At 48.6% G+C, this 19,637-nt stretch overlaps 3 protein-coding genes across 12 annotated transcripts in view; 2 read left to right on the top strand and 1 right to left on the bottom strand.

Moving 5' to 3' along the window:
• The first annotated feature begins 994 nt into the window (after positions 1-994).
• Positions 995-4,033, top strand: il17a/f2 (interleukin 17a/f2). The gene is made up of 3 exons (XM_084025599.1): positions 995-1,283; positions 2,410-2,582; positions 3,679-4,033. The coding sequence occupies exons 1-3, from the start codon at positions 1,251-1,253 to the stop codon at positions 3,923-3,925; spliced, it is 453 nt and encodes a 150-aa protein (XP_083881725.1). The 5' UTR covers positions 995-1,250; the 3' UTR covers positions 3,926-4,033.
• A 725-nt stretch (positions 4,034-4,758) lies between these two features.
• On the top strand, positions 4,759-6,864 carry paqr8 (progestin and adipoQ receptor family member VIII; the record flags this gene model as incomplete). Its single annotated transcript, XM_084025008.1, has 6 exons — positions 4,759-4,873; positions 5,230-5,556; positions 5,640-5,752; positions 5,960-6,116; positions 6,200-6,415; positions 6,553-6,864. Exons 2-6 carry the CDS (start codon positions 5,272-5,274, stop codon positions 6,862-6,864), a joined length of 1,083 nt encoding a protein of 360 aa, XP_083881134.1. The 5' UTR covers positions 4,759-4,873; positions 5,230-5,271.
• A 244-nt stretch (positions 6,865-7,108) lies between these two features.
• emilin1b (elastin microfibril interfacer 1b) overlaps positions 7,109-19,637 on the bottom strand; it is a 19,717-nt gene continuing 7,188 nt past the window's right edge. Inside the window, exons 2-17 of one of the 10 annotated variants that reach the window (XM_084015807.1) lie at positions 18,230-18,355; positions 16,553-16,782; positions 16,116-16,354; positions 15,245-15,418; positions 14,372-15,164; positions 13,469-14,016; positions 13,035-13,368; positions 12,286-12,537; positions 11,957-12,205; positions 11,218-11,409; positions 10,665-10,685; positions 9,584-9,604; positions 9,488-9,529; positions 9,363-9,380; positions 8,833-8,967; positions 7,109-8,650 (exon numbers count right to left, since the gene is read on the bottom strand). In XM_084015807.1, the coding sequence (XP_083871933.1) occupies positions 8,328-8,650; positions 8,833-8,967; positions 9,363-9,380; positions 9,488-9,529; positions 9,584-9,604; positions 10,665-10,685; positions 11,218-11,409; positions 11,957-12,205; positions 12,286-12,537; positions 13,035-13,368; positions 13,469-14,016; positions 14,372-15,164; positions 15,245-15,418; positions 16,116-16,354; positions 16,553-16,782; positions 18,230-18,355 (3,697 nt within the window). In that variant the 3' untranslated portion in view covers positions 7,109-8,327. Of the gene's footprint in view, positions 8,651-8,832; positions 8,968-9,362; positions 9,381-9,487; positions 9,605-10,664; positions 10,686-11,217; positions 11,410-11,956; positions 12,206-12,285; positions 12,538-13,034; positions 13,369-13,468; positions 14,017-14,371; positions 15,165-15,244; positions 15,419-16,115; positions 16,355-16,552; positions 16,783-18,229; positions 18,356-19,637 lie in introns of all 10 variants that reach the window. The other 9 variants (XM_084015806.1, XM_084015804.1, XM_084015801.1 and 6 more) reach the window with 9 other exon arrangements.

The following is a 19,637-nucleotide window of genomic DNA, read 5'->3' on the forward strand; positions in this document are numbered from 1 at the left end:
TTAGATATTTTCAGACCCCTGCTGTCATTCTCCAGTCTCCCTGCAGTAAAGTGTGTGTGTGTGTGTGTGTGTGTGTGTGCGTGTGTGTGTGTGTGGAGTGTACTTGTTGCACATATACCGGGTGATTTATCGTAGTATTAAATTAAAGTGTGGCGCACTTGTTGTGCCTATCATGTGTGATTTACGGTAAAAGCGTGGCGCATGCGCACATCACTAGTATGTTATTTAAAGACATGTTCGCGTCCTCCCGCTCATATGTGGAGGTCGAACTCTCCGCCGGTCTCTCGCCGTCAAACACGTTCAGCTCCACTTTCACTTTGCGGCCACTTTTAGCCTTTTTTAAATGTGCGCTACTGCTAACGTTAGCATAGCTTCAGATTGAGGCCTGAAGCCATCCGGGTACTTTGCAGCTCAGCGGGCGCAGAGACGGATAGTTTCCGGTTGCTAAGCGCCTTTCTGTGTGTACGCAAGAAACCTCGCGGAGCCCCGCGGACCTCCCGGACCGGGTCCGGGTCCGACTGAGCCCCGGGTCTCCCGAGGAGGCTATCAAACCTCGTTCATCACCCGGAACCACATGCAGCTGCGTCAATCAGTGACGTCAGTCAGTGACGCTGCTCCTCGTGTGGCTTATTAAACCAATAATAATGTGTAGAGCCTATAGTTCCATGTGTAACAGTACTTTGTCCTGATGGATACAAACAATGCCAAACTGTTAAAATAATACTTGTTGACAGATTCATATATTAATTCTATATATGACAGATTTCACCTCATAACATTGAATAACGTTGAACTGTCTAATCCGAACTGCCCAAACTTGTTACCGTCTCTCAGGCGCCTATATATAAAATTTATTATTATTATTATTATTATTATTATTATAGATACGATTTAAATTTGCCTAATAAAGGTTGTATTCTTGTTAAGATGTTTTTTTGGACATATTACATTTTTTTGGGGATCAAATCATTTCGGGCCCCTGCAGTACCTCTACTACTACTACTACTACTACTACTACTACTACTGCTGCTGCTGGTTGTCATCCGGGCCCTTGAGGCTGGAGTGTGACAGCGGTGTGGTGTGAGAGCCGGTTGGTTCAGATGTTATCACGTCGTTCATCTCTCCATCAGAGCTGATCTGCAGACAGGCTGCTGCTGATGGAGAGATAGCAGGAATCTCCCTCTCCGCCGTCATAAATACGCCTGAGAAGAAGAGCAGAGAGACACTTGGGACGGGACGGCGCAGACATCATGAGGCTGAGACGCAGCGTCTTCACTCTGCTGGTGAGCCGCCGCCACCGCCAGACAGCGAGACACGCAACGCTGCAGCGCCGACCCGCTACTGCTGTCAGACCCTTAATCTCGTCTAATTTAGTTCATTCTAGTGTAACCTAGTCAGATGTAAACTAGTTTTATCTAATATAATCTAGTCTAATCTAGTAAAATCAAGTCTAATCTAGTCTAATGTAATCTAGTTTTCCTAATATAATATAATCTAATCTAGTAAAATCAAGTCTAATCTAGTCTAATGTAATCTAGTTTTCCTAATATAATATAATATAATCTAGTAAAATCAAGTCTAATCTAGTCTAATGTAATCTAGTTTTCCTAATATAATATAGTCTAATCTAGTAAAATCAAGTCTAATCTAGTCTAATGTAATCTAGTTTTCCTAATATAATCTAATCTAATCTAGTAAAATCAAGTCTAATCTAGTCTAATGTAATCTAGTTTTCCTAATATAATATAATCTAATCTAATCTAGTGTAATTTAGTTAAAATCTAGTCTTATCTAGTTAAAGATATAGTATAACCTACTAGAGTAGAAGTATAAGGTAGTAGAGTAGAACTATAACCTAGTTGAGTTGAAGTATTAAGAAAGGTCGAAGTATAACATGGTAGAGTAGAAGTATAACATGGTAGAGTAGAAGTATTACCTAGTAGAGTAGAAGTATAACGTAGTAGAAGAGAAGTTTAACATAGTAGAGTAGAAGGATAACCTAGTAGAGTAGAACTATAACCTAGTTGAGTTGAAGTATTAAGAAAGGTCGAAGTATAACATGGTAGAGTAGAAGTATAACATGGTAGAGTAGAAGTATAACATGGTAGAGTAGAAGTATTACCTAGTAGAGTAGAAGTATAACGTAGTAGAAGAGAAGTTTAACATAGTAGAGTAGAAGGATAACCTAGTAGAGTAGAAGTACAAAGTAGAGTAGAAGTACAAAGTAGAATAGAAATATAACATAGTATGGTAGAAGTATAAAGTAGAGTAGAAGTATAACCTAGTAGAGTAGAAGTATTAAGTATAGTCGAAGTATAAAGTAGAGTAGAAGTATAAAGTAGAGTAGAAGTCTAAAGTACTTTATTAAAATTGCTTCACGTCACTGAAGTCTCTCCTCTCCTGTTTCAGGCGTGTCTCAGTGTATCGTGGGTAATCCCCTCACTCTCCTCCTCCTCCTCCTCGGGGACCAGAGCGCCCCCTGCTGGCTGTGACTCGGTGTTGGCGTTCTCCTCGGAGACGGCGTCCTCGTCCGATGCGAGCGGAGACATCCATGTCCGATCTCTGTCTCCGTGGAGCTGGAGGTCAGTATCTTCATCGTTCATCGTCTCTTTTTGGATTCTTTCAGATTAAAATCATTTTTAAATTAATCATTTTTTAGGCGTTTGGTTTGTACGACGGCGTATCAGGGCCACTGTTGGAAAAATACAAATACAAATAAAAAAGCAATATTCAGAAAAAAAAATTGCAATTGCAAATTTGCGAGTTAATAAAGTTGCAAATTCGCAAATTCTGTTTTGTTTTTGCGATTATTGATCGGAGGTTGGGCTAAGATTCTAGCATTAGCTTTCACCTGTCATAGCCGATATAAACAAGTTGTTTGCCTTTGCTATGACAACAAGTGAAAGCTACCACTAGCATCTTAGCCCAACCGCCCGATCAATAAACACCCATAAGATAACAGTTTGTCCTCATATGAATAAAACCAACAATTAGCATCAACATCATCACCCTAAGGACCTTAACGAGGTTAACGAGGTAAACGAGGTGTTGTCACACTTTGGGATGATTCATTAGAAACATAAACGTACATTTAATGGGATGTTGCTAGCATAGATGCTGGTTGTTAGCATCGTAACAAACTTGCAAATTTGCCACTTTTTTTCTCAGAATATTGCCCCCCCCCCCGGCTCCGTTTTTTTGTTTTTTTCTACAGCGGATACGCCTTCGTAGATTTGCAATGACATCACAGGAGTCTTCTTTAATATTTTGAAACAGAGAATAATATTGGTGTTGAAGTAAGCCATTTAAATTTGTAACAACAGAGAGGGGCAGGTATTATACGTTTTTTCTTCATCCTGCTCCTTTTCATTCATGGTGAAAATGTGTACACTATGTATATATGCAACTATGTGAGAACCATGAATGAAATAAATCAAAATGAAATGAAATGAAATGAGTGAGTGAAAATTACAAAAATAACAGAAATAGTACAGTTGTTATTGTTGTAAAATTCTTAAATCTCACGACTGTGGTCTCCCAGAGGTCTACGATAGTATCTCACATACAGAGACCCAAACTACACCAGTACAAACCAGAGACTGAGACCAGAGTCCTTAACTGTGACCCCCCACGAGACCTCGTTCCCGTTCTGAAACCACGACCTTCGTTGCTCCTCAGGTCCTCCACGGTGACCACCCGGATCCCCCTGACCCTCTGGGAGGCCGAGTGCAGCAGCAGCTTCTGTTCTAGTCCTGGCGGACGGACGGGCGGACAAAACCTGAACTCAGTCCCAATCTACCAGAGCGTCCTGGTCCTGAACCGGAAGGGTCGAGGACGCTGTTACACCGCGTCGTACCGCTCAGTGGCTGTCGGCTGCACCTGCGTCTGGGCCATGACCTACAAGGACCGGACCACGTCCACCTGAACCTGGTCCACTGGACCTGGTCCACCTGGACCCGGGAACAGAAGGCAAAGGCAAAAGTCATTGATTAAAAATGTGAAAAAATAAAACCTGGAATGAACTTTTCTCTGATTTTACTGCATGGGTTCCATCATTAGCCTTGTTGTTGTTGTTGTTGTAGATTGTGTCATCTGTCTCCATGGCAACGCTCAGATGGCACCAAAACATGCCATGTGATTAGTGACTTCATTGATACTTTAAGATTGTGACACGTGTAATAGATTACCTCTATACTGTGGTAACATTCCACCTCGAACCACCAGAGAGAGAGAGAGGGAGGGAGGGGGAGAGGCGGGGGGAGAGAGGGGGGGGGGGAGAGAGAGGGGAGAGAGGGGAAGAGAGGGGAAGAGAGGGAGAGGGAGAGGCGGGGGGAGAGAGGGGGGAGAGAGGGGAAGAGAGGGAGAGGCGGGGGGAGAGAGGGGGGGGGAGGGGGGTAGAGAGAGGGGAGAGAGAGGGGGGGAGAGAGGGGAAGAGAGGGAGAGGCGGGGGGAGAGAGGGGGGGAGGGGGGAGAGAGAGGGGGGAGAGAGGGGGGAGAGAGAGTGGGAGAGAGGGAGGGGGGAGAGAGAGGGAGGAGGGAGAGAGAGGGAGGAGGGAGAGTGTAACAGAGTGAGGTGTGTGTTCAGTCTCATGACGCCTGAAATCAACTCCAATTAGCTGAAAACAAGAACACATTGTGGAGATTAGATTAGTGTGTGTGTGTGTGTGTGTGTGTGTGTGTGTGTGTGTGTGTGTGTGTGTGTGTGTGTCGGGGCCGGTCTGCAGCACCTAAACGGCCAACGGGACAAACGACGGCGACCAACTGGACAGAACAGTAGAACCGAGCAGAAGAAGCCCGGTAGGCATTTCCTCTCCACTTCCTGTCTCACCACCGTGACCTTTGACCTTCCTGCTGTCGGTGGAGATATCTGAAGGTTCGTCTAAGGGTTCTCTGATCCTCTTAAAGGGTTCGTAATACTGTGGGGGAACGTGAGGGAATGTGGGGGAACCTGAGGGAACGTGAGGGAATATTCAGGAACGTGAGGGATCGTGAGGGATCGTGAGGGATCGTGAGGGAATGTGAGGGAATATTCAGGAACGTGAGGGATTGTGAGGGATCGTGAGGGAACGTGAGGGAATATTCAGGATCGTGAGGGAACATGAGGGAATGTGGGGGAACCTGAGGGAACGTGAGGGAATATTCAGGTACGTGAGGGATCATGGGGGAACGTGAGGGATTGTGAGGGATCGTGACTATAAGCCACTATAAGAACCCGTCTAATGGTTTCAGCTCCGTACAGAACAACGAGCCGGCTGAGGATCTTCTCCCATAATGCCCCGGGTGTCGTTCGCCCGCCCCTCCCTGTGCCTCGCCCCCCTCCCCCTGCTGGACCGCCTCCTGCCCTCCCTCCCCCCCACCGTCCGGGACGTGGACGTGCCCCCTCTGTTCCGGGAGCGCTTCATCCTGTCCGGGTACCGCCCCGTGGGCCTGTCGTGGCGCTGCTACGTCCTGAGCCTCTTCCAGATCCACAACGAGACCCTGAACGTGTGGAGCCACCTGCTGGCCGCTGTCTGCGTGGCGCTGAGGTTCTCAGTGTTCACCGTCCTGCAAGGAGGGGTACTACAGGCACGGTCCCCTTCCGCTTGGTGTCTGAGAGCTGCACATTTGACCTCTTATTCTCTGACCTTTGACCTCCTCAGGGGATTCTGGGTCTTCGGCTGCGGGGTCCTGAAGGTCAGGGACTCTCGCTGGACGCGTCTTCTCTGCCTCTGGTCCTCTATGTTCTCTCTGCCATCACGTACCTGAGCTGCAGGTGAGTAAGGGTGCTGCTCGGGTTTGGCTCATCAGATCCACCCGTTGCTCCTCCACAGTCCAAATATGGTCACTTCCTTCTACTGGTAGCAAAAAAATACAAAATGGCTACTGCCAAAATGCTGAGTAGGAGGCTTCAAAACCGTAGTCCTCAAAGCGTCCGTGTCCGTCAGCGTGGACTCACGGACTCCGTTGCGTTGCGTTGCAGCGCTGCAGCTCACCTGTTCCAGTCCCATTCGGAGCGCTGGCATTACTCGCTCTTCTTCCTGGACTACGTGGGCGTGGCCGTCTACCAGTACGGCTGCGCTCTGGCTCTGTGCCTGTACAGCTCCGACGCCGCCTGGATGCAAAGCATGCTGGGACAGGTCTGTTACGATTTGCGTCTGTCCATCCATCCCGGCATGAAGGCGTTCAGATTGTACTGATGATGTCATTTTTTCCCTCCCAGGTCTTCCTCCCGGCCGCCGCACTCCTCGCCTGGCTCTCCTGCGCCACCTGCTGCTACGCGAAGCTCCGTTTCCGGCGGCCGTACCCGCTCCACAGGAAGCTCTGTCAGGTGTTGCCGATGGGCGTGGCCTACCTGCTGGACATCAGCCCCGTCGCCCACCGCCTCGCCACCCGCAGCTGGACCAGCAGCTCTGCACTGCCACTGCACTTCCTGCAGGTGAGGCTTCTTTCTACTCGCCATCAGCTTATACAGTTAGTCTAGTGAGTGGTCTCAGGACTAATGTGGTCTACTATCTAGACCTCTGGGGGACCACAGTCATCTCACGCAGCTGTCTTCGCCTGTCCCTCCACCAGGTGGTGCTGTTCCTGCTGTCAGCCTTCTTCTTCTCTTGCCCCGTCCCCGAGCGCTTCTCCCCGGGCGGCTACGACATCGTCGGCCATGGCCACCAGCTCTTCCACCTCCTGCTGTCCCTCTGCACGCTGGCCCAGCAGGAGGCGCTGTTCCAGGACTTCCTGTGGCGGCGGCCGTCGCTGGTCCGGGAGTTTGGAGAGGAGCGCCTCCTGCTGGCCTGCGCCTCCTTCCCCTGCCTGACACTCTGCTGCACGATGACGGCACTCGCCATGAGGAGGCGGGCTCAAGCTCAGCTGACGAAAGAGCAAACATAGAAGAAGAAGAAGAAGAAGAAGAAGAAGAAGAAGAAGAAGAAGAAGAAGAAGAAGAAGAAGACTGCTGATTACTTTGCATTAAACACACATGAGGTTCGTCCGGCCTGAAGATTTGATCGTTTGGAGTTTCTTCTGCTATTTCACATTTTAACAACTTGAATATTAAAAGGTAAAACTGGAATAAGAATTGTTCGGTTTTTCTGTAATAAATACAACAAAACTAAATAAATACAATCCATAAAAATACTACGAGGGTGTTTTTAATATTAGATTATGAATGCAGCACAGATGGTGGAAAACAACCGCCGGCCTCTTTAACTCGTGTTTACTTTAATGACAGTGAAAATGATTTGTCAAAAGTGGGAAGTGTAAAAAAACAAAACAGCGTCCAAACACACACACATCATCATCATCATCATCACCATCATCATCATCATCACCTCACTTTGTGTTGTCCTTCGTCGTTAACTGTAGTATTTCTATCTGCATCAATAAATCCCACGTTTGGACTCAGTCAGTGAATGCATCGGTGCACTTTTAATTCTATTATTAATTCTATTAGAACAACTCGTTGATAAAACTTCAATATGTTTATGTTTTTTTCAGTATTTACGTGAAGAGTAACTAAACCACGCCGTGTCGGCTGAAGTGCCTCCAGTCTGGAAATCAACAAAGAACGTGAAAACAGAAAATATCGTCACGTCTGCGGTGTAGCGTTACGATCGCAGGGCTTTTTTCTCCGTTGAAGCATTACATCGTTTTGTTTTTCTCTTTTAGGTCCATCAGAGAGAAGTTCAATGATAAACCGCTCGGCGGGACAAAGGAGCGCCGAATCAACCGGCACCATAAATACCCGGACGTGTTGGTTTTTGGTTTAGTTGCTCTTTTGCGTCGCCTTTTCCAGCGTTCGTCCATCACACAGAAGTTAAATGGTAACAGCTTGAAATATTTGGCGGGAACGAACAAAAACGAGCTTCAGCTGAATATAAAACATTCACAACACGAACAGAACATCCCGTTAGTTGTTTTGTTTATGAAGCTTTTTTTCCATCACATTTAAAAGTCAACGTTGTTGCCATGCCAACGTCTGATCTGATGGCGACGAGCGTCCGTCCGTCCCGACACTTCAGTCCAAATTCACACATCGCAGCCGTTCTAAGCCTCCGAGGCCGGGCATCGGCTGATCCTGGTTTACAGGGACATCTGTCCTCACAGTGCTGGTCTGGTTTTTAGACCACATCAGACCACATCAGATCAGATGGCTGGATTAAAGCAGTCACAACATAAAGCCAGTCAAACAAGAAATCGTAAAACCTGTCCGGCACCCGACAGTTCACTGAAAACGTCAGTTCGGCATCACCGGCGACTGAGGAAGGAAGTGACATCGTAGTTCAGGGGGCCGCCTCTGGTGGGCGGGGAGGGGGGGGTGCGTTCCCCGGACCTCGGCCCCCCTCGGGCCCCCCTCACATGTCTTCGTACAGCAGCATGCCGCTGAAGATGGTGAGGGGCTCCACGGAGTGGGCCAGCTTGCCCATCACCAGGTCGATGCAGACCGTGTCCCGGGTCTGCAGGGGCAGGATGATGTTGAAGACAGCCAGAGACCCCGGCGTGGTCTTGGCCTCGGCCACGGGGTTGTTCTCCAGGCCTTCGGGCTGGTAGCCCCCGGAGTCCACCCGCGCCACGCCGTAGTTGGACTTGGACAGGACCGCCTCGATCTTCTCGTTCCTGTGGCCCGTCAGGATGGCGCTGAAGAAGTAACGTCCGTCCACGGGGGCGGTGAAGACACCTGAACGGGACCACAACAGGACAACGTGTCAGGATCCAAGGATCAGGGTCACGTAAACGTGAATATTACTCGTGACCAGTCCATCGGCGAGACGCTCCAGGTTTGGGACCAACGAGCTGGGTCTGAATACAAACTTACTTCATCATGACAACGTGAAGCAACCAACCTGCCCTCAGCCGTACCTGTTCTCTGGTCATAGAAGTCCCCTTCGTTGACGAAGACCTTGTCGAAGATGATGGTTCCAGCTCTCTCCATGGGAACAGTGAGCGCAGCAGAGAAGGACAGTCTGGGCACATGAGCATCGATCCCAGGCAGACCTGAAGACACAGCACCGAAACCCAGTAACTCCGGCACATCTCAGTCTTTCCGTTTTAAAAAGAAACCATTAAAAGAGCTTTTTCTCCCAGTATTTGATCTTAGTGGCTTCTAACGCCTGGTGTGGTACGCAATGACATGCAATGACTTCCAATAACTTCCAATGACTTCCAATGACTTGCAATGACATGCAATGCGAATGGGGCGAAAACACAAAATCCGAATAACCTGACGAAGTTCTGCCGAGAAAAACCTTGTTACTAAATCCCAAAATGTTGTCCCTTAATGTCTTGGAGGTCAAGTGAAGGAGACTATCTGTACTATCAAAGATAGGTATTCTCTCTTTTACGATTACAGAGAACAAATGCGATATTTTGAAACAAATTAAAAAACATACCTGATTCACCTTTGGGACCTGTTAAAAACAGAGCAGCAGTAAGAAAAGGCAGGAAATAGAAATCATAACAACCATTATGAACTTTCACCTCCACGTCTTTATAAATATGTCAGATTGCGTCGTACCAGGTAGACCTCGCGCTCCGCTTTCACCTTGACGTCCGGGATGTCCGAGAGGCCCACGAGGCCCCGGCAGCCCATTAAAGCCTCTCTCTCCTGAGGGTCCCGGGGGTCCAGGCGGGCCTGTGTGACGATGCGACACGAAGGGTCTTATTTCATTCAGCTGACAATGAGGGTGAAACTGGCACATTTAAAGAGGTTAAAAAGCTTCATGGATCTGCAGCGAATGCAGTTGTTTCCCATCATTCCTTCTGTTTGTTAATACAACAAAGTTTATGAGTAGAGACGTATCCAAAGTACAGACATTAATACTCAAGTAGAAGTACAGATACTTGTGTTCAAAAGGCTAAAAGGACTGATTCTACTTCTTTAAAAGTACAGACAAAGTAGACGTAAATGAAAACATAAATACTCAAGTAAAGTACCTGAAAACTCTACTTAAGTACAGTAACAAAGTACTTTTACTTTGTTACTTCCCACCTCTGGTGACGGGGGTGTTAGCATGTTAGCGGGAAGCTGCATTTTTTGTTGTTGTTGTTATTATAACACAGACAGTTATGATTGGCTGATACATGATCAATACTACTGTAACTGTATACTGTTGCTGTAATGAATAATAAGTAGGAGTTATGTTTTGTGTTGGTGCTGCTGACAGTTTTAGGCTACGTTTCCATGACAACGGTCTTGTGACAGATCCACCAAGCTGAAACGCTGCGGTGTGCATGCCAGGCCAGTAGGTGGAGGTGACGCGTTCTAACAGAGAGCCCTTCAGGTGCATCCGGTGAACCACAGTCACAGCGTCCATCCTGCTCACGAACGCTTGGTTGTCTCAGCACGCCGACAAACATCATGGCGAGAACACCAACAAAAAACATATTTTCATCGTTTTTTATGCACATAGAGTTGTTACTAATAAACTCGGTGATCCTCCAAGAGGAGCTGCGACTTCGCCGTTTCCACAGAGACCAGGTTTTGCTAGTTTACGCGGTGACGCTGGAGTTGCATAAGGTTTCACTCTGGAAGCCGTTTTCAAAAGTTTTCCTTTGTTTGACAAAAATGCCGTCGTCATGGAAACGATACACTTCGACTGAACCGAAATTTGAGTTGTGTGTTTTATTATCGGCGTTAGAACATGTTCAGTTAGTGAGTTAACAAAGAAAAAATAAAAGGGACAAATTCAAACCTCTGTTGAACAGCACGGCGCCTACGAAACAAAACGGTACAACTTACGACTTTTTCACACATTTAGAAAGACCCCGTTAACATTCTGCAGCTTCTTCTCAGTTGCTTCGGGACATTTTCAGAATCACCAAAAGTGAAGTGAAGTTTGTCAAAACATTAGACCGGATTTTAGACCGGTACTGGTCCCTGAACGGCCAGGACTGTAATACCAAGAACCTCCAGCAGGAGGTGACGCTGCTGCTGTTATTTATTTCATGTAATTAACCGTGAATGAATTTACTCATTTAACACATTAGAAACAGTGAAATCCTTGACATGACAGCGTTTCTTTATACTAAAAACTCAAAACTTTATTGAAACGCTCACATCTTCGTCATCTCGCAAAACTGCAAAAAGATGCCAGCAGAATCTGTTTTTGGTCACCGAGTCCAACGACGACACATTTCAATCCCGTACCAAGAGGGAACGTGGACTCGTGAGCCGAAGCAGCTGAGAAATAAGCCAAGACTTCCTACGGAACCTTCACTGAGTAAAGAACTGAGAGTCCAGCTCACCGGTCCGGTCCTGCTCAGAGGAACTCTGCAGGTCTTTGAGGATTTGGTTCAGGCTGGAGTTCAGGTTCTTCATCCTGCTGTAGACGTCGTCCTGGTTCTTCTGGATGACGTCAACGAGTCCTCCGTGGTGAACAACGGACTCGTTCAGACCGGAGACGCAGGTCCACAGACTGGACACGTGTCGGTTAAGTCCTGAACCCGGGACACAGACCAGCATGTTAAAAACAGCACGGGGAACACGGGAACCAGCACATACCGTCCTGGACCTTGGAGGTCTTAGAGGACAAACGAAGAAATCTTCAAATCTTCCGTTTCAGCATGAAAAAGCATCAAAAATCAACTCATCATGTAAAGAAATCTTAAAACCAAAACGACGATTAGTCGATTAACCGACTAAGAGGGGGCAGTCCGATAAACTACGAGTCCCAGAATGCATTTGTTAGAACATCCAATCAGAGAGCTGCAGACTGCAGGAAGGATGATGCCTAATTTGGCATTAACATGCACTCGGACTCAACCATTGACTGTTTATGAGAAATGACGTGACGTCACCGTTGGCTTGTCTACGGCTGCGAAGCCTCGAGTTCGGCATTTTGGTCGTCAACATCTTGTTTTGAACATTGTGGTTATTTCAAGTAAACTCAACTGTCACACGACTGATTGTTTGTCTACAACATGTGAAAATGAAAAGGTTCGCTGAGGAACATAAATCCAGAAAACAGCATAAAATGAGCTGTACCTTCCTTGATCTTCAGGATGGAGAGGGAAACGCCGTCCAGCCTCCCACAGACCCCCTCCAGCTGGGACAGCCTCTTCTCCAGCCCATCTCCAGACCTCCTGCAGTCTCCCATCTCCACCAGGAGCGTGCTCTCGAAGCGCCGGACGTCCCGGTCCATTCCGTCCAGGCGGTCGCGGCTCTCCTCCATGTGCTCCGTCACCTCCTGCTGGATTTTGTCCAGCTCGGAGATGATCTTATCCTTGGTGTTTCCTGTCAGGGAGCAACGGGTGAACCTTAGCCAAGAGAGCGGTGAACGCAGGGAGTCGGGGGGTTACTGAAACCGGGCTCACCGAGGTCAGTGATGACACTGCCGTGTTTCTGCACCGTGTGTTCGAGCCCCTTCAGGGTGTCGTTGATGGAGCTGAAGGTGAGGATGACCTCGGACAATTCGCCCTGCAGCGTCTTCAGCTGGTTGTTGTTGATGGAGCCGCCGATCACACTGTGGCCGTCTAAAGGCTTCTCAGCCTCCAACCCAGGTCCACGTCCACTGGTTGTTGGTCCACCGGAACCACCAGAACCACCGGAACCACCGGAACCACCACCTTGAGGGGTCGGAGGGAGGGAGTTAATTGACTTGAAAAGGATGAAGCTTCCATTAAAACACCTACCAGGGAGTCGGCCATCAAAATCACAGTTGGTAGCAGCATGTGTTGATGCTGATTCATTGTAGATTATAGATTATAGATCGATTAGCGAGGTGATCTACTTGCAGTGGAACCGACGGACTGAGAGGCCACCACATGAGAGGAAACCGCTGAGACCGCAAACGTACTGCTATGAGCGAAGCTCTGACGCTTCCAGCAGTTCGGTACCGCTCACGTTAAAAGCACTTTGGTGCGTGTTTGGACAGAATTCCGAACTCATTTTACAAAAATGTCAACGTGATGGATAAACACTGGAGGTTCTTTCTGCCTCAGAATAACGAGATGCAGAAACACGTGAAAAGAAGTGATGTTGAGTTTTTACTTCTGACTCCATTATCATTGTAAACTGGAAAGGAACTGTAACTCTTGCCACTCATCTGATTGGTTGATCTGACCTGTGGGCGTGGCCGGGCTGCTCTTACATTGGCTGGTGCACCTCCTGACGTCGTCCCGCAGCAGGCGGACTTCATCCTCCAGCCCCGAACAGACCTGGGGGCAGCCTTCGCTCCCCGAGTCCAGTCTGATCTGGAGTCTGTTGATGTGGCCTTGCATGCGCCCCAGTGCATCCTGGGAGTGGTTCTTTAGCCTCTGCAGCTCGTCCTCCACCTTCCCGCACAGCTCGCAGCCCTGCCCCAGCAGCTCCACCTCCGTCACGATTCGGTTGAAGTGTTCGCCATGATCGCCGGTCAGGGCCTTGATCTGACGGACGTCGTGGCTCAGGTCCACAACCTCAACAAGATTCACATGTTAATATTCTTGAGATATTGTTCATATATTTAAATAAAGTCCAGTTCTCATTTAAAAAACGTGTTGGGAATCTAGACCTCACCTTGTCGTGCAGAGAGTCTCCAGACACCGACAGGTCTTTGAGTTGAGTGTTGAAGTGTCGAATCTGGTCCTCGTTGGCGACCACTCTCCACGCCAGGGACTTCTCTGTCGTGCCATCTCGATCTCCTCCTGTCCCAGGTAATCCATCGCCTCTACCTCCGGTAGATCCTCCTCTGGTAGATCCACCTCCTGTAGACCCTCCTCCTGTAGACCCACTTCCTGAGGATCCACCTCCTGTAGATCCTCTTCCTGTGGATCCACCTCCTGTGGATCCACCTCCTGTAGACCCTCCTCCTGTAGACCCACTTCCTGAGGATCCACCTCCTGTAGATCCTCTTCCTGTGGATCCACCTCCTGTGGATCCACCTCCTGTAGACCCTCCTCCTGTAGACCCACTTCCTGAGGATCCACCTCCTGTAGATCCTCTTCCTGTGGATCCACCTCCTGTGGATCCACCTCCTGTAGACCCTCCTCCTGTGGATCCACCTCCTGTGGATCCACCTCCTGTAGACCCTCCTCCTGTAGACCCTCCTCCTGTAGACGCACTTCCTGTACAACAAAGTTTATGAGTAGAGACGTATCCAAAGTACAGACATTAATACTCAAGTAGAAGTACAGATACTTGTGTTCAAAAGGCTAAAAGGACTGATTCTACTTCTTTAAAAGTACAGACAAAGTAGACGTAAATGAAAACATAAATACTCAAGTAAAGTACCTGAAAACTCTACTTAAGTACAGTAACAAAGTACTTTTACTTTGTTACTTCCCACCTCTGGTGACGGGGGTGTTAGCATGTTAGCGGGAAGCTGCATTTTTTGTTGTTGTTGTTATTATAACACAGACAGTTATGATTGGCTGATACATGATCAATACTACTGTAACTGTATACTGTTGCTGTAATCACCTCCTGTAGACCCTCCTCCTGTGGATCCACCTCCTGTGGATCCACCTCCTGTAGACCCTCCTCCTGTAGACCCTCCTCCTGTAGACGCACTTCCTGTGGATCCACCTCCTGTAGACCCTCCTCCTGTAGACCCTCCTTCAGGCCCCCCACAGCTGCATTCCTCCAGTCTCCGGCTGATGAGCGATGTGGTGTTTTCCAGCTTGGACAGCCTCCTGCCGTGGTCGCCCACGCTGTCCTTCACCAGTGCCAGGTCCAGCTCCACGTCTGCGATCCTGAAGGCCTGGTCATCAAACCGGTCCAGGAACACCGTCCTCAGGTCCCCCAGTTCTCGGTGGAAGTAGTCCTTCAGGTCGTTCTCCAGGTATGAGCAGCTCTGCTCGGTCCGCTGCACTGTGTTGTTGACCCGCCGCTCCAGGTCCCTCAGCCGATGGTCCAGTCTGTCCTCTGTCACGGAAACGCCCCCCTCTTCTCCCCCGGCACCACCACCAAACCCTCCCCCTCCTCCGAGGTTGCCGTTCCCATTGCCGCCACCTCCTCCGCTGAGCTCCCTGTCCAGACGGTTCTGCAGGACATCAAAGTTCTCTGAGGCCGTGTCGATCTTGCGCTCGGCGTCAGTGACGCGGTGTTGGAGGTCATCTACGGTGGCGCAGCATCCCTGCGAACGCACCACCTCCCGACGCAGTCCGTCAAGGCTCTGCCCATACCGGACATCCATGGCGTTTAGCCGTTTCTCCAGAGCTCGAATGCTCTCACGGTCCTCCTGCTGCTGTCTGCGCAGATCCTCCACGCCGGCCTGGAAAACACACAACCCACAAATAGGTGAAAGACGTCTCAGACACCAAACACATGATGTCTCAGGGTTAAAGGTGATACCTGACAGGAGGAGCAGGACAGAGACACCCTCCTCTCCAGCTCCCTCAGGATCTCCTCCTTCAGCGAGTTCAGCCTCCCTCCGCCCAGACCTCCTCCAGACGGCCCCCCCTCCAGCTCGTTCCCTTTCCCGTTCACCAGGTGGTTGTTGATGCTGACCAGGGTTTTGTCGTGGGCCTGCAGGAGCAGAGGCGCGTCAGCAACAGTTCTGGTTAAAAACACCACATTTAATCGTAACGATCCGTGTTTGCGTCATCGTAAGTCAGGGTGAGCGAGGCTAGTGAAGTTTGGTTCAGGCAACAAATCCATCGTAGTTGAACTAACAGACAGGGATCACCTCCAGAAGCTCAACCGACGCAACGCCGGAGTCCGCCACTGATACTTACGGTCCAACGTAATTGGAGCAGGCGTACGCGTAGATGACGTGTAAACACGTGTTACTCATGGCTCCCTCTAGAGGGCGCACCACCGTGTACAACAGTACCGAAGTAGCGCTTCCCAGATTTGCCTGGTGTAAAGTAGCGTATGATTTTTTGGGGAATTTGGTCCGCTTTCATTGCCGTGCACGAAGGGTTTCCACAGCGACTTCTAAAATGGTGCTGATCTGTCGCAGGCTATTATGACGCATGTTGGTCGACACATCTTAGAGATGCGGGGAATTGCAGATTTGCTCTCATCATCTTTGTTCAAAACTTTACACACTTTGTTGTCATTTTTGTGCCGGCTATATGCTTATTGCAATCTTGCAGCCGCGTAGCGTTAATTTCCGAGGGCGTGCACAACCAGCGCTCCGAACCGCTGCAAGGGCAATGTGATGTGCTTTGCGTGATTAATAGCACGTAGCTTTAGGCCTTTGGGGACTCGGATTAAACACCTGTGTGCGGTTGTCCAGCTGGTCCAGTTTGGTCTGAATGCTGTTAATTGTCTCTTTGATCTCCGGCTGAGCTGCATCAGCAGGGTTTCTTCCTCCTCCTCCTCCTCCTCCTCCTCCTCCCGGTCTGTTGCCCTCCTGTTCAAAGTGCTGGTTCACGGTGGACTGAAGGTCCTGGAGGTTTTTGGTCAGACTCTGGATCTTCTCCTCCAGCTGCCTCATCTTCTCGCTCTCCACTCGCCCTGGAAGAGAAGGAAGCTTTAGTCACAACTCAGACCTGATCCCCGATCCCGGATCCCCGATCCGATCCCTCCTGCTGGTTCTGTTCAACAGCTGAGCATGCAAGGGACAGAAGTTAGTCCTCGTACTGGTCTCACATCAGAAACACTTATTTCTTTTGCAAATATGGATCAAAAGTATCAATATGAGAATCCACTCACCGCCGTGTCCCGATCCAGAACTGCCTCCTCCTCCACCCTGTCCATAGCTGGCCCCCCCTCCCTGCACCCCTGGTCTGGGCTGAGGTCTGGTGGTGGAAATCTGGGTTCCTGCTCCTCCAACTGGACCTTGATTGCAGTCCTCTCCACTGTAACCATGGCAACACTTCCACTCCATATCCGTCACCATTTTGTAGGCCACCTTGTACCGAGGCCTCATGTAGGTCCGATAGCTTCGGAGACACGAGAGACAACCCACATTAGTCCAGAGACCAGACTAGACTATGTGGAGGAACCAGAGACTGTCTATGGTCCCCCAGAGGTCTAGATAGTAGCTCACATTAGTCCAGAGACCAGACCAGACTATGTGGAGGAACCAGAGACTGTCTGTGGTCCCCTAGAGGTCTAGATAGTAGCTCACATTAGTCCAGAGACCAGACTAGACTATGTGGAGGAACCAGAGACTGTCTGTGGTCCCCCAGAGGTCTAGATAGTAGCTCACATTAGTCCAGAGACCAGACCAGACTATGTGGAGGAACCAGAGACTGTCTGTGGTCCCCCAGAGGTCTAGATAGTAGCTCACATTAGTCCAGAGACCAGACCAGACTATGTGGAGGAACCAGAGACTGTCTGTGGTCGCCCAGAGGACTAGATAGTAGACCACATTAGTCCAGAGACCAGACCAGACTATGTGGAGGAACCAGAGACTGTCTGTGGTCCCCCAGAGGTCTAGATAGTAGCTCACATGAGTCCAGAGACCAGACTATGTGGAGGAACCAGAGACTGTCTGTGGTCCCCCAGAGGTCTAGATAGTAGCTCACATTAGTCCAGAGACCAGACCAGACTATGAGGAGGAACCAGAGACTGTCTGTGGTCCCCCAGAGGTCTAGATAGTAGCCCACATTAGTCCAGAGACCAGACCAGACTATGTGGAGGAACCAAAGACTGTCTGTGGTCCCCCAGAGGTCTAGATAGTAGCTCACATTAGTCCAGAGACCAGACTATGTGAGGAACCAGAGACTGTCTGTGGTCCCCCAGAGGTCTAGATAGTAGCTCACATTAGTCCAGAGACCAGACTATGTGGAGGAACCAGAGACTGTCTGTGGTCCCCCAGAGGTCTAGATAGTAGCCCACATGAGTCCAGAGACCAGACCAGACTATGTGGAGGAACCAGAGACTGTCTGTGGTCCCCCAGAGGTCTAGATAGTAGCCCACATTAGTCCAGAGACCAGACCAGACTATGTGGAGGAACCAGAGACTGTCTGTGGTCCAAACAACAAGGTCTCTGCTGTATTTATGTCTAGATGACCTTATATGGAGTTTTGATGGAGCAGCTACAATGTTAGCGTAGCCTAGCACCCATCAACCAGACTCCATTCAGAAAACCAGCGTTTTAACAGGAGTTATCTTGTGGTCTTGCAGACAGACCTAACAAAGCATGACTCAGCACTTTTTACTGATCACCATCATGATGGAGTTATTTCAGCATCCTTTTCATCTGGTTATTGATATTAAATCACAGATCAATACTTGATTCTGGTTCCTCCAGCTGTGGTAGACCAGCCCACGTGGGTCTTGCTGGATCCAGTGAATCCAGCTTGGTGAGACCCACCGAGCACCTGTGACTGGACGGTGTGTGTGTGTGTGTGTGTGTGTGTGTGTGTGTGTGTGTGTACTCACGCTACCACCCTGCTACACTGTCCGCTCCCCCAGCTGCAGGGATGATAATCGGGCTTCACGTAGGCTTCCACGCCGTCCTCGACCACGCAGCTCACCGTCTTCGTCACTACAAACGCACACCAGTTCCTGTTTGACACAAGAACACACGCCAGTCACATGACCACATAACACACATGAACACGAACATGAAAGGCAAATAAACAACATACATGTGGAATTAAATGTTGGAAAACAAACTCTTCAATACATTAATTACATAAAGCATCCTGAGAATGAAACACGATATTTCTCCTTCACATGATTACACTTTAATAATAATGACGATGACGACCAGATCAGATTGCTTACATTCCCCTTCCTCCTTTCTACACCTCATGAAAATGATGTTACATCTTTTTGAACTGTCTGATATCTGTAGTTTGATTTCTAAAATAAATAAATAATACATTAACAATGCAGCAGAACAGGAAGTGTGGGGACAGAAATGGTTGAACAGAACCACATGAGAGCTGGGGGAAACCAGCTGATAACTCAGACAACGCGGTACAAAGTTTGGTGACTGGCGTTGAAGAAGCCTCGTAGCCTGCGAGGGTTCATGAAGCCTCGATGCTTCCTGTAGGCTTCAGTTTTTCTTCTGGTCAGCTGCAGCTCCGCGGGCTTTTAACCACGAACATCTGTTTGGGTCGACTGAGGTCACATCTGAGCGTGTGCAGATGTTCTTCGGTGGTTTTAAGAAGCAGCTGATGCTACAGCGCGCTGGCAGATGATTTCAAAACAGTCAGTGCCTTTAAATAATCAGTGTCTTGAAAAAAAAACACTTTTTCCCCACAATCTGCAACTATCGAGACTTTTATTTTGAAACTGCAGTAGTTCGAATATGTTTTATTTTGAAGTCTGTGGTCGGCTGTCTGGATCTGTGGCTGTGTTGACGGATTGGAAACATATGAAGCTTAAACTACCAAACCGTCAGATGAAAACCTGAACTCTGCACACAGTGACCCCCAAACATCTGCAACCCGAGGATATATATATATATATATATATATATATATATACACATATATCTATATATGTCACACACTGAGACTCATTAAATACAACACACTCAGTGTGTGTGTGTGTGTGTGTGTGTGTGTGTGTCATGTGTTGATGGTGAATATGTGATTCTGTGTCGGCCATGTTGGTCCAGCTGCAGACAGACTGGTCTCTTTGTCTTTAAATTCAATTGTATTTGAGTTATTTTTATGGAACTCAGAACAACAAGCAAGAATTTAACTTCTGCTGCTGCAGAGAAACACAAAGTCTCGGATCTGTTCTTTTGTTTTTTGTTCATATTCGGAGAAAAAAAAGTCGCAAATTTGTGAGTTTATAAAGCGGCGAATGTGTGACTTTTTTCTCTGAATATTGC

The sequence above is a fragment of the Eutrigla gurnardus genome (assembly GCF_963514095.1).
Source record: "Eutrigla gurnardus genome assembly, chromosome: 1".
NCBI lineage: Eukaryota > Metazoa > Chordata > Actinopteri > Perciformes > Triglidae > Eutrigla > Eutrigla gurnardus.